The following is a 16825-nucleotide window of genomic DNA, read 5'->3' as shown; positions in this document are numbered from 1 at the left end:
ATGATGCAAAGGATTAGTTTTCCAAATTGTTGTTGATGCAAAGCCCGCTGGCCTAGATTGCCAGCGGAATAGACTTCTTGAGTGTTATATTATCCTGTGGAGCCGCTCCTGTGGCCCTGCTCCAACCAAGTGAGCTGCGCTCTCTTCCAAATAGAACCACTGAATGGGGAGAGCTTGGCCCTGGAAACTCCCCAAAAGTGGTATGCTGGCGCTTTGTGTTTTTAAACACAACTGTCGTCAAGATGATATGTCAAGTTAAACACACAATAGCTTTGAGCCTTCCTGCTATGGGCGGGGGGGGGGGGCGCAGTGGCGGTGGCAATGCTTATTTCTTTCCATTCACATACTTGTTTAATAGTGACATTAGCTTGGCTGAATTCATTGGGCTTTTAGCAGGAAGGGGAGGTGATCACCCTGATTCATTGCTGACTTGTCTGAAAGCCCAGTCAGTTGGGTACAGGCAAAGCCTCCTCTTCTTTTCAAATGACATTTCCTTGTTGCTTGTATGTATAAACAATAGGCGAAGAGTTAGCCAAACCTTTACACCACCAACCCTTCTTTAGGATCCATATGATAGTTTGGTACATTTGCTATGGAAGGCAAAGGGGAACTGAAGAGGGGAGCAAAAATGAGTTATTCTGCAAACATACCAGAATAGTCCAGCCCTAAATATTGTGAGTATGAAGTGAGGTTGGGGGGGGGGCGGTGTTTAAAATTCCACCGAAGTGTACAAAGACAGTTGAAAATGTATGTGTGGCACTTTCTCTTAAGTGCTGTTTGGAAGCGCTGCAAGTGGAGCGGAGCAGACAACTGTTGAAGTGCCATGTTTTCCAGGAGGCTAGGGAACAGAGCTTTTAATAAACCATCAGGGAGCAGCCCGCCTTTGGTGCTGATAGCATGATGAGGCCGGGTAGCTTTGCATGGTGAGTAGGTAGCAGCAAATGCTGTGGTTCCCCCTGCAAATGTTCTGGTTCTGTGTAAACATTACAGTTAAGGCTTAGCAGCCTGCCCTTTATCCTATCCTATGAGCTTGCGTGCACACGCAATTTTGCATTTGACTATACGTGATTTTGGCTTTATGCACTATCCTCGAAACGTAACCCCTGTGTAAGTTGAGAGTCGCCTGTAATTATCTCAAGGTGTGCATTTGTTGGTATCATTTCTGGGTGCAGAAATGAGAGCAGGGTGTTGAAACTAAAACACAACCATCTAGTCCTGTATTCTGTTCTCATAGTGGTGTCTCTGGGAAGCCCACAAAGAGGGCATGAGCACAACAGCACTCTCCCCACCTGTGATTTCCAGCAGCTGGTATTCAGAGGTGTGCTGCCTCTTGACAGTGGAGGTCAAAAAGGGTCCAAAGAACTCTTAAGGAAGAAAGCACTAGGTAATCACATGGAAGACACTTGAGACTACCAAAAATCATTGCTTGAGCTCTTATGGAGAGGCGTGAGGTGGGAAGGTAGAAGAACTGGGAGGCCCGAATTGAGTGTCAGTTGCATATAAATGTGAGAACAAGAGGAATTGAGAGAGGAGAATGCAGGGGACAGCAGATAGAAGGAAAGCTGCCTGTAGGGACAGAGGAGATGGTGCGTTGTGGGAAGTGCGAGCTGGTGGGAAATGAGTGAAAAGATAGGGTTTGGTGGTAGCTGGAAAGCCGCCAGTGAGAGACCCCCTCCCCCAATTTACTGAGCTTCTGTGATGTCACAGCATTCTGAAGCCAAAACATCAGCAGGCCTAGGAACAGAAGAATGTGTGTGCTGTTGGTGTGGAGGCTGCCAACCAGTGTGGAGGGCTGAATATATTTTGCAAATATGCAAAATTTCCGTTCTTCCTGCCCCCTCCCCAGTTTAAACAGAATGGTAAAACTAGATAAACAAGAGGCTTCTGTTTCTATAGTTCCGGGTGCTTGGGGATTATTAACATTGTCAGAAGCTCATTTTGGTGTACAGTTCTGGGTCTTTCAGCCAAATTTGTATTAAGCAGCAAGGGATGCAGTGGATCCAGAAGAGTAGCTCTGTCAAAGACTGAAGGAGCTGCAGAAGTTCTCCTAGCCCAGGGAAAAAGCTATTAACACTTGTAAGTGAACCTGGGAGCATTCTTGAAGGGCATTATATAACATTGGCTAAATACTGAAGGGGAAGCATGGGATGGGCTGTCGGAAGGGGGTGAGACGGTTTTGCCATTCTGTTTGCAGAGGATGGAGGAAGATATAATGAGTTTAAAACAGGAAGACGCTTTTTGGTTAAACAGTAGGAAGAGCTTCCTGACCACAGTAGTAATTGAACAATGGAATAAGCTGTTGAAGGAGGCTGTGGAGCCTCTTTCCTGTCAGGATGTTTTGAGGTATAGGATATCCTGCTCTATAGCTAGGGATTGGAATAGGCAGGCCCACTGCTTGCTCCTAAAGCATATAGGCACCAGCAGTGGCGTAGCGTGGGGGGTGCAGGGGGGGCCAGCCGCACCGGGCGCAACATGGGGGCGGCGCTCGCACTCACAGCTCTCTGCCCCTACCTGGCTCACTCACTCTCTCTCACGGGTTAGAGGGCGCAAATTACTTGCCTTGCCCCGGGTGCTGACAACCCACGCTACGCCACTGGGCATCAGAATCCTCCCAAACCAGGTGTGGCCATTGTGGTTGTTTATTAAATTTGTATACCGCCCCTCATTCGTAGATCTCAGGGTGTTTCACAACATAAAATTACCGTATTATTCTGTCAGCCCCGCAAGTCCATTTAACCACTCCTTTGTTACACATGGCACTTCTCTCCAAGTCCGTCTTCCACAGAAATATGCTGAATATTCTTGGAATAAAGTGAGTGTGCTTCATGAGTCACACTTATAACCCCCCTGATGATCTTTCCCAGCAGCTTCATGTAGATGTTAGAAAGCATGGGGGAAAGCAAGTGAGGGCCCAGGAGTCTGAACACTCGTCCCCCACACCACTTTCTGGACGTGGCCCAGGAGGAAGGAGACAGGAACTCAGCAGTAATATAAACTAATATTGTACTTTGCGTCTCCAATATGTAACAGAGGGACAGCAATAAGGGCTCACATTTGCAGGGGTGGCTGTAAGTGTTTCTGAGAAAATATGTTTGACGCTTGAAATGCATGGTGGCTGTCATTGTTGCGTGTTTGAAATTCCTTTTATTTTTGGCTTGTTGTCCCACCCCACTCCCTATCCCACCGTGCCAGGAATCAGCTCAGGAATATCGTGAGCAGGTGGCGGTGGGGAGGTCTTGCGAAGCACAGACTGCTTTTCTCCGAGCTGCAGAGCAGCCATAGGTGTTTGGGGGGAAGGCCAGGACTTCCTCAGCTTGGGATACGACTTCCAAATGAGATTGATTTCTGTCCCTTAGGGTAAGAAATTAAATCAAACTCTCCACGCACAGTGAATAAGTGAAACTTCCTGGTGCTGTGATCTTATTCGTCCCATGCACGCACACACTTTTTGTTTCAAAGCCGTTTCAGTTTCTGTGCAAATCGCTTTCTTGCTCTTAGCTCCCAGTATGTTCCTGAAGCCTCAAGCTCTTTTCCCCGCTTCATCAAAGAGCTTGTTGCCAACCTGCCAGGAGAATCTGGGGACCACAGCAGCTACATCTAAATACAAGAGATGAACAAAGAAATTAATCTCTCCTTTTGTTTGGATTGATTTTTGAGGCCAGAACAGAGAGGAGATCAGAATTATATTGTGCTATTATCCTCTTTTAAAAAATAAAATAAAATAAAATCCAACAGTTTCTTATTGAATGTCACGCTGCCTCTTTGAAGGAATGGACTCTTCTTCCCTCTGATTCCCCCATCCTCCCCACTGTGAAATGCCCTTAAGGGGTCTGACTTGGTGTTATAACGGATAACTTGATGCTTTGAAAAAAACACCATGAATGTATGTCTTATTTTATTTCCCCCCCCCTCCCCAAGATGTATAACTATTGGCTTCTGACCTGTAGGCTTCACAGGGACTTTTGTGTTGGCAGCCACCTCAGTTTTGCAGGAGCATTGTTGTAATCTTTGCAGTGCTCCTCAAATGAGGAAAGCTGCATATTAACCCTTCTAGGGAAGAAGTGGAATGAGGGAACTCAAAGAGTAGCATATGAAGACATTCCTTTCCTGGATCTATATACCAGGCATACATATCCTGCGATCATGCTGCAGAATTATAGAATTTATCACAGAGCATATAATACCACCAACAATCAGTGTTTGAAACTAACAAGGCACGTTTTCCTACTGGCACGGGTCAAATTGCAACTATATGGAGGTTTCTGGGCACCAGGTTGGTGACCACAGTTTAAAAACCTCTGCCATAGTTAATACCATTTCTACTGTGTATGTTTCTCCATATTGCTTACTGGGACAAGTGAATTGTTGTAAGAGCAAGCTACAGTCAAGCAATGAACAGTGGTACCTTGGGTTAAGTACTTAATTTGTTCTGGAGGTCCTTTCTTAACCTGAAACTGTTCTTAACCTGAGGTACCACTTTAGCTAATCGGGCCTCCCACTGCCGCAGCACGATTTCTGTTCTCATCCTGAAGCAAAGTTCTTAACCCGAGATACTATTTCTGGGTTTGCGGAGTCTGTAACCTGAAGGTATGTAACCCGAGGTACCACTGTAGTTGAAGTCACAGAATCATAGAATCGTAGCATTGAAAGGGACCCAGGGATCATCTAACCCCCTGGCTGATAAACATTCAGTTGTGGTGACAGTGACCTAAGTTTAAGGTGCCATTTGGCACCTAGCTTATGTATCTAGTTTCTAACACTGCCAACAATCCTAAAAATCTTGGCTTTCGTTAAAATCCCAGATGGGCAAGTTTAGCTAAGCTGCCTTTGAAATAGCAGGGTAGATAGAAGAAGATTTGATCAGCCTTCTTGTGGTCAGGGTTTTTATATTCTAATTTTATGTCTTGAACTGCCCTGAGATCTGTGGATGAAGGGTGTGGTATACACATTTAATAAAAAAAGATGAACTACAAAACTCCTTTCCCCCCTCTGTGATGGGAACCAGCACAATAACAGCTAAGAAAATTCACTGTGTATTTACATTACTTTAAGTTGCAGAACTCTGCTTTCATAGCAAAAGAATTTTGAGTTTAAAAGAGAAATGGTAAAATTTAGAAGAGCCTCCTTGTAGATTATGTACGTAGCTGGCAGGACCAGGCTCCAAGTGGTAAACACAGTGGTGATGAGGTAGACAAAACCTCTTGGGCGAAAGAGCAAGCCAGAGTCCAGAAAAACACAGGGAAATCTAGGATGCAGATGGAATTGAAGCTAGGCGGGAAGCATGTGCTATAACCACGCATGTTTGCTGACAGAATCCAAGCAGGAACTAGAAACATGGAAGGAGCTGGCCAAGGGCAAGCAGAAGATGAAAAGAAATGAAAAGTCCCTGAAAGTAACTCCTACAAGGCTGTTTTCAGGGCAGCAGCAAAGACAGTGAAGCCACCATGGGGTGAACATGACTGTGAAATCAAAGTTAGCCTCACCTACCTCACAGGGTGGTTGTGAAGATAAAAAAGGAGGGAAGAGAGTGAACGAAGAAACAAACGAATGAATAGTACTTCTGTCTCCCCTGCCCAAGGCAGCACCATTAATCCTCAAGTATTCGAACTCACTGGAGGCATGGGTTAAAATCACTTGGCTGCCAGCATGAGGACTAGAAACTTACTTTTTCTATGGAAGTTAAATTTTCTGGAATTCTGCTGAACCTGCCTGCCGTGTTCCACACTTCCCTAGGAGTTATGATGCCATGCACAGGCTTCTGGAGCCTCCCCTGCTTTATGCTTCAGTCAGCACGGACGGTGCCGCCTCTAGGCTGCTTTTGTCTGGCCAGCTTGAAACGGCTACCTCGTTCTAGAGAGAGAACAATAGGCTGCTCACAGTCCACCGTCACATGTTATGTTGCGGTGCCTGAAAAGGGAGCAAGGAAGCCCTGTGGGGTTTTGGTTCTCCCCAGCAATTAGAAGGGATGTTTTGTTTGTGCAGGGCAATGGCGGCTAATTTCAACTCCCAGCTTCCACTTTCTAGCCCCTTGTCTTGTTTAACTGTTTTGAGCTGGCTGGCTTAGGTGCAGCAACCTGTGGGTTTTTCTACACAGCTCAGGGACACCAAACAGGTTTGTGTGTGAAGTAATTTAACCTCACGATGATCCTACTCTGCATCTTTCCTTCCTATTCCTGCCACCTTAGATCATGAAACTCTTGACATAGTAAAAGTCTCTCTGAGTGTCTGAGAGATTGACTTCACTTGTTCTGAATGTCTGTGATTTCATAAAGTGTCACATACAGCGTTTCATACATATCCAGTGTATGGTTTTTAAAACCTGACTTGTCCAGAGCAGCGGGCAAGAGGGAAGCTGCAGAACAACAACAACAACAACAACAACAACAATGACAACAACAACAACATAGAGGAGGAGGGTGTCTTTTTTGGTGCAAGATCTTTTAAAAAATAAATAGGGACAAGGAATTTGCTGTGCAGATGTTCTCAGCAAGCTGCTTTTTCGTTTTCATGGAGCTACCAGTTTTACCCAGTGGGAACAGTGCATGGATCTCCTTCAGCCAGGTGGCAGTCTCTCTAAGCAAGGAGCCTCTTGCCTTTGCTTGGCAGTGGCTGCTGCTAACAGCTGCTCCCACACTGCATATGTAGCTAAGATAAGCTGTGCATGAGTGTGGGCGTCGGGTGTGGGAAAAGTTGACCCTTTCAGGGAGTTTTGGCATATCTCGTCTGCTTTTATAATGTGCGCATGCTCTAGCTTATTTACCAGCTTTTGCATGGGGTGGCTGGAAATCTCTCCCCAGAGATCTAGTTCCCTGTGGAATTGGACAGACTCACTTGATTGCATGCTGTATGCTGATACGCATGGTTTTGTGGCTAAGGGTGACCGTAGCAAACCACAGGCGACTAACGTGCTCCCCCTCCAGATGTTATTGGACCCCAGCACCCATCTGCCCTACCAGCATGGCCAATGGTCAGAGGTGATGCAAGCTGTAGTCTAATGGCATCCAGAGGGCTGCAGGTTCCCAACCCATGCCTTTAAAGTATTTTTGGAACCTAAGGAAATCAAAAGTAAATGTTCAGAATTTCTAAAATCATCAGCACTGGGTTTCTAGGTGCCATCCCTGTGCAGGGAGAAAAGGGTTTAAATCGAGCCATTTCTCAGCAGTGGGGCTGGGCCAGATCTTTTGATGAATCCACAGTCTGGTTAGTGCTGGGAGTTCTGCTCCTAGTCGGCTTGACAATCTGCGGGAGGTACTCCTTGAGGTACTTGCCTGGAAGGAACAGGCTATTGTTGCTTCTCAGTCCTGGTGTCTCTTCTAGGTCTGGATTTCTGATTCAACTCAACCCTTGCTGGAGACAAGGGGGAGGAGGGAGGAAGCTGGAATGTGTTTTACAGAATAGGATAAAACTCTTGAGTTCAGCTGTCTCAGCATGTCCATAAAAGGAAGCTCCTTGGTTTAGTCAGCCATGGGAGTTTCTTCCCTTCCTTTCTCCCCCTCCCTCCCTCCCTCTCCACCCACCAATCCCAATCACTGACCTGATTAATCCGAGCTCCCCCATTGGAATATGTAGAACCAGGAAGCACTGTAATTCCCCCAGGTGGTTCTGAAACCAGCTTCCTGAATAAAGGAGTTGGGCCATATCTTACAGCTCAGCCTGGAATGAGGAACAAAAGTCAACAAGCCTGGCTGTCTTCCTCTTCCCAAGAGGACCCAATCTGGTGCCCTCCAGACGTTGCTGGACTACAACTCCCATCACCCCTAACTCTTGACCATGCTGGCTGGGGCTGATGGAAGTTGTAGTACTACAATAGCACCTGGAGAGTGCCACTTTGATACCCCTGGTCCAGATACTTGGCCTTTGCTTTTCTCAGTCTCTTCAAAAGTGCATTACACTCTGGAGGGTGTAGCAAGCCTGCTGAGCCTCGTTGCTCTTTTGTGTCTTTGCAAGAGGGTGCCACTAAGGCAAAATGGCCTTGGTCCAAACTTCACACATCTGAAGGCGATAAAGCAACCCGTGGCCTGCAAAAGTTTGGCAGTACAGTGGAGGATGAGCTGGGTTTTTAAATAGATGAGAACTTAAAGGCAAGGGGGTATGCAAACCACACGCCAGGACTGCTTCATCTAACTTGAATAGCTCAGTTGGTTGGGGCGTGGGGCTGATAATACCAAGGTTGCAGGTTCTAAGGGGACAGCTGCATTTTCCTGCATTGCAGGGGGTTGAACTAGATTATTCTCAGGGTCCCTTCCAGCTCTATGATCACCTCTCACATAGGTAAATGTACATAAGGACATTTTGCTGGATCAGAACAATGGTCCATCCTGTAGTGTTCTTCCGTGATGGTCTTAAGCTTCTCTATTGAAACCATTTTGGACTTGCTGTATTACCATTGCCGAAAATATCCTTTAAATTTGATGAAGGAAAAGTGAGAGGTGGCTGTTTCCTTCCAGCAACTAATAACAGCTACGGTCTCTTAAACTGTAAGCCGTTGCATACTCAAGACAAGGCATGATAATAACAGCAACCTTCCAGGCTGCCTGTGTGCCACAAATAGACAGTCCAGATATATTTGTGGGTAGGCCAGCCAATAGTTTTTGAAGGTTAGTAACTGTGGATTAATTGCAAAACCACCCAGTGCTGTCTCATTCAAGTACATCACAAAAGTGCCTGTTTGCAATACTTAAAATGTAATCAGCCTAATGAATCGCTAAAGCGTAGATGACTTTTTCGAAAAATAATACAGATACACATGGGAATTGTATTAGGGCTTCAAAAGTATTTTCGGGGCTGATCCGAAAATGGGCTGTCTCATGCTGTTCTCTTCTTCAAGTACTCTACAGTGTCGGCCGCTCTGTGTTGTCGGCTCTTGTTGCATTCTTGTTTGTGTTTTGCACGCCAGGCAAAGGTAGATGTTAAAAATAGCCGTGCTGTACTTAAACTCCCATTTTGAAGGGCCAGAAACATTAGAAATGAATTGGCTTTTTATATACAGCTGGTAAGCATCTGAAGCTCTGGGAAATGAAAAATTTAAAATTCAGCCATGAGCTCTCTAAACTCAAGAGGGAATTGTTTGTTAAGCTAAACCTTGCCCCCCCGCCCCCCCGGTATGCTAGGATATGTGCTTGAAACCTGTCCTTGAAACCTTTAGGTATGTAATGCCTGTAAGTCAACTAATGTAAGGCAGCATTTCTTCTCGGAGTCTAGCGTTACTTTATTCCCTCCGCTTTTTTCCACTTTTGCAAACTGCTGATGCCGTTTGAAAATGGCTCGGGAGCTCAAAGCGCTACCCTGCAACATGGCTGAGTTTTTGCTCGGTGCACAGCTTTGAGATAGTGAAACACCCGGAAGAAATGGATTCTACATATCTTCTTGCCAAGGGCTCATTCTTTATGGGGCAGATCCAGTTGGTTAACTAGCTGCCATATGGCTCCCGCACCAGATGAAGGAGAGGATTTACCTGCGGGAAGAACATAACTCTTTACGGTTTTAAAAACTAATTGCATAAACTGGAGAGCTAGGGACAGAGTGTCAGGTTTGGCTCTCATATTGGCTTTGTGTGTGTATGTGTATGATTGCTGCTGCCGCCGCCACTGTGCTAAACTGTGTGGGAACAGCTTCGCTATGGGGTGTGGTGATTTCAATCATGTCAGCACAACTACCTGCAAATGAGTGGCTCTGCTGACTTGGTTAAAACTGCCCTACCCCCACATCAGAGCCAGTTACTACATGTGCTGAGGCCTGTGCACAGCTCCCTGTGTGGTTCTCCCTCCCACCACCTTCATTACAGCAGCAGCAATTAACACCACAAAGAGAACCTGCAAATCGAACTTTGGAGGTGGACTTGTGAGAATGAGACAAATCCATGGAGGATAAGGCTACTAGCCACAGTAGCTTGGTTCTACCTCGGAAGCAGCAGCAGTTACTGGAAATTGTAGGAGAGGGCGCTGTTGTGCTCAAATCCTCCTTTGGGGCTTCCCATAGGTGTCTGGTTGGCCACTGTGAGAACAGGATGCTGGTCTAGGTGGGCTATTGGCTGATCCAGCAGGCTCTTACGTTTTTGCAACTCTGTGTGTATAAAATATACGCGTACACACAAAATATATGTATACACACACACCATACATTCCTTTCGGTGAAAGGCCGTGTGTGTACATGTCATAGGCGCCAACTCTATGGGGTGAACTCCCCCCAAAGTATGTGGGAACAGGGCTGAGCCCCCACAATCTTGAGGGGCCGGGCCTTGCTGGGTCTTCCTATGACAAGCGCCCCCCCCCCCCCAATGTTGCGTGGAACTTGACGTCTCTGATACATGTGGACCCGTGGTTAGTCCGATGCACAGATGTACTTTTTGCATTGATGTTTGTTTTATGGAATACACATTTGTTAATGAATTATTGTAACCCTGAGTTTCTTTTCATTAAGAGTGGGTTTATTTTTTCCCCAAAAATGGAAATTATTGTGACTACAACTGCACCCATGTCTGTATTGCTGCATGTAGGTTAAGCGTAATTGTAAAACCTTGTACCCCTTTTGGAAGCGTTTTCGATATAGGAAAGCAAATAATGCTTGAAGTGGCCTGGAAGTGAGTGGCTCAGGGGCATCTAGCAAACTTCACAGCCAAGAAGCTACAGTCATATCTCGAGTTGCGAATGTGATCTGTGCGGGAGGCACGTTCGCAACCCGCAGCGCTGTGTCTGCGCATGCGTGTCATGCAATTCGGCACTTCTGTGCATGCTCGTGACGTCATTTTGCGGTTCTGCGCATGTGCGAGAGCCGAAACCCGGAAGTAACCCGTTGTGGTACTTTCCAGTTTGGCGCGGTCCGTAACCCGAAAACATGCAACCTGCAGCGTTCGCAACCTGAGGTATGACTGTATCTGGACCCAGGTGGATATTTCCATCTTAGCCCAGTTCATTATATAGTGAATTGCATTGACCTGCCTGGACGCTGGCAAAGGGAGTGCCAGGTTGAGAAGCTCCTTTCCCCCAGGAATATGTCCTCCACTTTTCCTCATCTCTCTGCACCTGGAGGGAGGAACCTGCCTGACTGGCTTTCCTGGAGAAGGAGGTGGCAGTTCACCATCATTCCTAACGTGGGTGTGGTAGCTGTTCTTAACTTTCTGTTTGAAGGGAGGCACCTTCGCTAACCACAGACGTAGCATAAAGCTACATTTTGCTGGTGTGCAATCCAGTTGCTTCAATACCAGAGTTTTACCTTGTTCTATCAGTGTTCTTAGTAGGTATTGGCCATGTTTTATTCCCAGCCAGTTTGATGATGCACATACTTAAGAATGCAGTTATGTTTAGCAGCCACAAAAAAAATGTTGCATTTCTGCGAGATCCCCTTCCCCCCCTCCATCTGAATTCTCAGCATTGCTGCAGAACTGTGATCCCCATGTTTCTTTGGGAGAAGTAATGACAGTTAAGGACAGCTGAGATTTAGGACATACGTGTTCCTGTCTTGTCTGTGGTGCTGTCAGTTACTAGAATTGTTTTTTTACTTAAGGCCGCAATCGGCAGAATCAAGTGTTAAAGCTTTTCCTGGACTTAATCATTGCAGACAGGGAGTGGGATTGTTTGCCTGAACTCTCCCGCCCACAGGAACCAGACTGAACAAAAAATAAGTGGGAGAGAGCATGCTAATTTTCAACCTGCGTAGTGTATTCGTGGGGAGAATGTTCAGATATGTGAACTTTGCTTCCCCCAGATAGTGAGGTTGCCTAGATCAGCTTGACCACACAATCCTGCTAATTGCATCCGTTGACTCCTAGGCTGCAAACTCGCCATACATTTTAAAGCATGTATGTAGCTGGGGGGGGGGGGGTAAACTGCAACTCCCAGGATTCTTTGTGGGAAGAAAAGTGCTTTAAATGGATGCTGTGTATACAACCTTAGACCCTGGTTCAAGCCCCTGACATATAGCCATTGCGTGAGGCAAGTCAGTCCCTTACAAAATGCCTGTTAATCACCGATGGCTCTTCCTGTTTGTATCACAGCGTTGTTGTGAGGCCAGAATGAGATACAGGCATGTATCATGCACAGAGCTCCTTGGAGGAGGGCCAGCATTACAGATGTGGGGATAATAATTATGGATACTGTGCTGGTTGCAGCTCTGGATAGGATTGGCAAGATGTGGCAACTTTTACCCTGTGATGGAGCTGGAAGATAAATATCTTTAAGGTCTTACTGTCGTGGTCCACTAAAATAGTGGCTCCTTTGATTTTTGATTTTTTTAAAAATCCAGTTTTTCTCACACGAGAGTCTCCCTTGGCTATTCATCTTCAGAAAGCTGTTTCTCAGGCGCTCAGCATGTAGTCGTGATTAACCTAGCATAGCAGCTGCTATTTAGGTCTCAAGCTTCCTAGCAGTTCTTGCCACAGGCAGCCAGTCAAGGGTTTGTGAGCATGGCTTACGTGTGCTGCCCCGAAACTTGATGCTGGGCAGGCAGTGGGAGGCACATCTGCAATTTGACTGCATCGGGGTTTTGCTCAATTTATTGTACTTCCAGGTGTTCAAATACACGGGAGGTTTTTCTTTGCAGGGTGGCAGCTGTTGGAAATGAGTGACATGTACATAAATTAGTATTAGCTGGGCTGCAGGGTAGGAACAAGGAACAGTGCAAGACGCTTCAGTCTTTCTGCCTGCTCGCATCCCCGCTTCTGGCTTCTGAAAGTTTGCCTGCACCCCTCAGGCTTTTCAAAAGCAAGAGCGCCGAAAAGCTGTATTCTTAAGATATGGCATCATTTGCCCTCCAGATGTTCTGGGCTGCAATTCCCATCATGCCCGTTCAGCACATCTGGAACATCTGGAGGGCAGCAGGTTGCTGAGGCCTAGAGAGAGTTTTTATTTATTTTGCTAGGTTTTGCTGGCTTGAAGCAAAACAAACGTGCAATACACTGCTACTGTGCAAAGTGTTGGGAGAGTGGTTGCCATTTTGGAAAGAGGTGATCTGATTTGTCATGGGCCCTTTTTGGCAGCAGGAGGAGCTCTTCCGCCCCTGTCCTCCCCCCAGTTCTCAGTTCAGGCTGAATTCTGTTTTAAGGTCATAACATATGTAGAGTGAAGATGGACCCTTCTCAAGGCAGCATGTAGCAAAAAGAAAAAAAAGCCTTGTCTGTTATTTCCCCCCCTTTACGAATGTCCTTACCCATATCCTCACACCCACATGAAATTCATGCACAGGAGAATAAAGAAACATTGGCTTACTACATGAAATGAAAGACAGAATATGTGGATGTTGCTTCAGGCAGCAGTGTTATATTAGCAGGTGACAAACCTTGACACCGCAGACACACCTTGATCGAAAGAGTAAAAGAATCCCTAACTATTCCTGCTTTGCAGAGGCTTGGATTAGATGACCCTCCGTGTCCTTTCCAACTCTGTGATTCTGTGAGCGGTTGACACTGACAAGGCTTTAGGTATACTTTCCCCTAATAGCGGCTGTCGAGTCTCAAGTGCGAATCTCCTCCTCCACCACCACATTCAGTTGTTTTCGAAAAGTATGCACACAATTCCTTTCATAAAAACCGTGCCCCCCCCGTCAGTATAGAATGCATATCGGCCTGTCCTCTTTGGTTTGTTCTCACGTGTGGTCAGGAGCAGGGCAGCAGCTCCCTCCCTTCGCAGCAAGGTCCTCTCCTCCCACCCTGCACTAGAGGTCAGGTTGACTTTTGAACTGGCCCCTGCTGGGTTCAGGCTGAAGATGCATGAGGATGCTTTGAACCGATTGGCTACATGGGTCCTGCTACTCCCCCGCCCCCAGATGGTGAAGCCAAACATCTTGCCTTCAAATTGCACGGGGAAAGCACTCTGCCCAGCCTCACTCGTGATGACTCAGCTGCACATACCCACACACCCCGGGCTTTGTGGAAACTTGAGTTGGTGATTTGTGCATGTACCTCCTTTCTCCTTCAGATGTGATGCATGTGTTGACTTGCACAGCGTTCATTCTCTTTCTCATAGATACACTCACTCACTCACTCTACTTTTATCTTGGTAATCATCCTTGACTGTCACCCTGGCATCAGCGCTTCCCTCTCACATTCCTATCCTGTAGAATTAGCATAGGGCTGCCTCAGAGGGCGAGGTTAGTATCTTCTTTTTTTTGGGGGGGGGTGACTTAACAGGTATTTCTCTAGCATCACACCCTTTCCTAGGAAAGCAGGCGGAGTCTGGAGCAGGCTTCCAACCAGCCCTGTCTCCAGACTTCCAGGGCAAGCTTCTTGGGAGAGGCAGATACCATCTCGGTGAGTGGTGTGTTTATGTCTTTCGCTTCCCCTCTTTCCAATGCCCCCCCCCCATGTCTCCTCTGGCAATTGCCCATGGCTTCCAAAAGCAAACAAGGCACATTCCACGGTGTATGCTTATTTTTAGGCTTTTGGCTTGGCTGGGCTAGAGATGAGTTCCTTTCCAAAGTGCTTTTGTTGTGCTACCTTTCAAAGCCTCGTTCTTCTCTCGGGATGCCTTGGGGTTTCTCTGCTTTAATAAAAGAGCCACATTTAAAGGTTCCCCCCAGCGTGCATAGAAGCTGCTCCATCTCCTGCCTGCAAGGGAGCCCATGTGGACTGGCGTATTCTCGGTTCTTCAAACCCTGCTTCCTTCTTTCTTGCCCTCCCTTGCTGCATACTGTACAAGCCAGGAGGTAGCAGAATCTCTTGAGTTCCCTTACCAAAATTGCCTTCCTGGCTGCAGACTCCTCCACATTACGTCTCCGCATGAGCCTCAAAGTGTACAGTTGTGAGGATCTGCCATATAGTCGTGGCCTTCTGCATGGCCTCTTCCCACCCTCCTTTAAAATATATATAATTTCCAGGAGAACTTCATTCTGAAAGGAGGGAGTGGCAGCGGGCTTAAGTGAAAGGGTTTTACAGGCGGAAAGAATGAAGATCTAGCCCTTTTATTTACTGTCAAAAAGTTAAGGGTGCAGGTTAAAACAGTCCCATGGAGTAAAGTAGACATTGTCATTACATGGTTTCTTTTAATCCTACGTGGCATATTTGAAAGCAAGATGGGCGCAATAATAAAAAAGGCACAGACTCCGACTTTGAGGAGAATGCATGTTTAAAATAAGATGGAGGCAGATTGTTTATTCCAGTGCAAAAACAATATGATCCAACAGTAGTATGCACTACAGTGGTACCTTGGTTTATGAACTTAATCTGTTCCTGAAGTCCGTTCTTAAACCAAAACCGTTCTTAAACTGAGGTGCGGTTTCCCTAATGAGGTCTCCCGCTGCCGGTGCCTGTATGTAAACTTTGAAAGTGGACATAAAGGCTTTTTTGAAGAGTTTTATGTTCCTGGAAATAGCTTTGTGTGTGGATGTTTCCCTGGATCCTTGTTGCGTTAAAAATGTCAGAGCCCTTCCTGAGCCCAAATAAGTTTGACTATGGGCTTCTTATACTTTAGTTAGTCCTTGGTGGTTTGTTTTGCAATCAGTTGATATAGTCCTTACATGGAGTGGTTCCACATTTACGTCGCATCGAACACACATTTAAACCATATAACTTTCCCCAAGGAATCATGGGAACTATAGTTTCCCCTCACAGAGCTACAGTTCTCAGCACCCTTAAACTACAGTTCCCATAAGTCTTTGGAGGAAGTCATGTGCTTTAAATGTGTGTTGTATGTTCTTCAAAAGTATGGTGTGTATCTGCATGGGGAGTCTGTTGAATGTATAAACCATCTCCCTTAAAGGACTGTGCTGGAGTTGGCATTTGGTGCCCGTGAAAGATCTTCCTGTGATGATTTGTGAGGTTTACCTGCATATGCAAATCAAGATTTCATGATGTCACTCCCTCTGTGAGTCTGTATCCTAAACTGTGTTCCCTTGACCCTAGACCCTAAAATTCAGCATTCATAAGGCTTCTCCTTCCTTCTTATATTGACTTGCGGAACACTCTGCCACAAGGAATAGCAAGCATGTTACGGTGTACCGTATACAATAGTTGAGTTCAAAAGAGAGTGAGGCAAAACTGTGAAAGATGGAATGTGGGCCGCATGGTCATTTCAGAGAGAACTCCCATCAGGTAAAGGTCTACAGTGAGAAGACAGCAGAGCATTTTCCAATTTGTATCTGCTGTTGCTTTGTGCCACGTGGTGTAAACACAGCTTGTGTCATCCTGTATTTGGTGAGCAAGATTGTGTTGCCTCTACAAAGCTTGTACATTTGCCCAGAAAATGCAAAAGCTGTGGGAACGTGCTGTAGATTTTTGTCCTGGTGTTAGTATGCAAAATATATAGAGCAGCGCTGTGCAGTACATATATTAAGGCTAAGGAACTGCTACATTCTGAACGCTATCGTGAGTTCTAGAAGTTATCCTTGTTCTAATAAAAAAAAGTTGGAATTCATTGGATGTGGTGGACAAAAGTATTTTTGGTGAGGTGGGGCTGTGTGACATTACTTCTTGTATGGGGAATTCCGAAGCTAAATGTGCAGGTCACATACTCTGTTAGTTGGGTGCAGTATGAAGAGGCACCCAAGTTTGGCTTACTTTCCTGAACTTGATACAGGGGGATTTCAGCTGTTGGTGTGACTCATTATGGCTGTGGTTTAACCCTGGTGGATCTTCTTGCAGAGCAGCCATGGAGGTGGTGAACATGATGGAGCAACCCATCAAGGTGACGGAATGGCAGCAGACATACACTTATGACTCGGGCATCCATTCCGGGATGAACACCCAGGTGCCATCGGTGAGCAGCAAGTGTTTGGTGGACGACGACGACCTGTATGGCAAGCAGTACACCATTAAGAAGACCACCACTTACAGCCAGGCTGGAGCTGGGCAAGCCCAAGCCCAGGCACAAGGTGAAACTTAACTTATATGCTTATT

The 16825-nt window shown here is 46.2% G+C and overlaps 1 protein-coding gene across 4 annotated transcripts in view; it reads left to right on the top strand.

The window, feature by feature from the left end:
- JUP (junction plakoglobin) overlaps nucleotides 1–16825 on the top strand; it is a 58198-nt gene that overhangs the window by 23830 nt on the left and 17543 nt on the right. For 3 of the 4 annotated variants that reach the window (XM_083408584.1, XM_083408585.1, XM_083408586.1), the window contains exon 2: nucleotides 16571–16800. In XM_083408584.1, coding sequence (XP_083264710.1) covers nucleotides 16571–16800 — 230 coding nt within the window. Of the gene's footprint in view, nucleotides 1–14211; nucleotides 14243–16570; nucleotides 16801–16825 lie in introns of those variants that run through there. The other variant, XM_083408587.1, reaches the window with a different exon arrangement.

This window comes from Podarcis tiliguerta (genome assembly GCF_965153285.1).
Source record: "Podarcis tiliguerta genome assembly, chromosome: 13".
Taxonomy (NCBI): domain Eukaryota; kingdom Metazoa; phylum Chordata; class Lepidosauria; order Squamata; family Lacertidae; genus Podarcis; species Podarcis tiliguerta.
The sequence above is the reverse complement of the archived record's forward strand: the minus strand, read 5'-3'. Positions and strand labels throughout refer to the sequence as shown.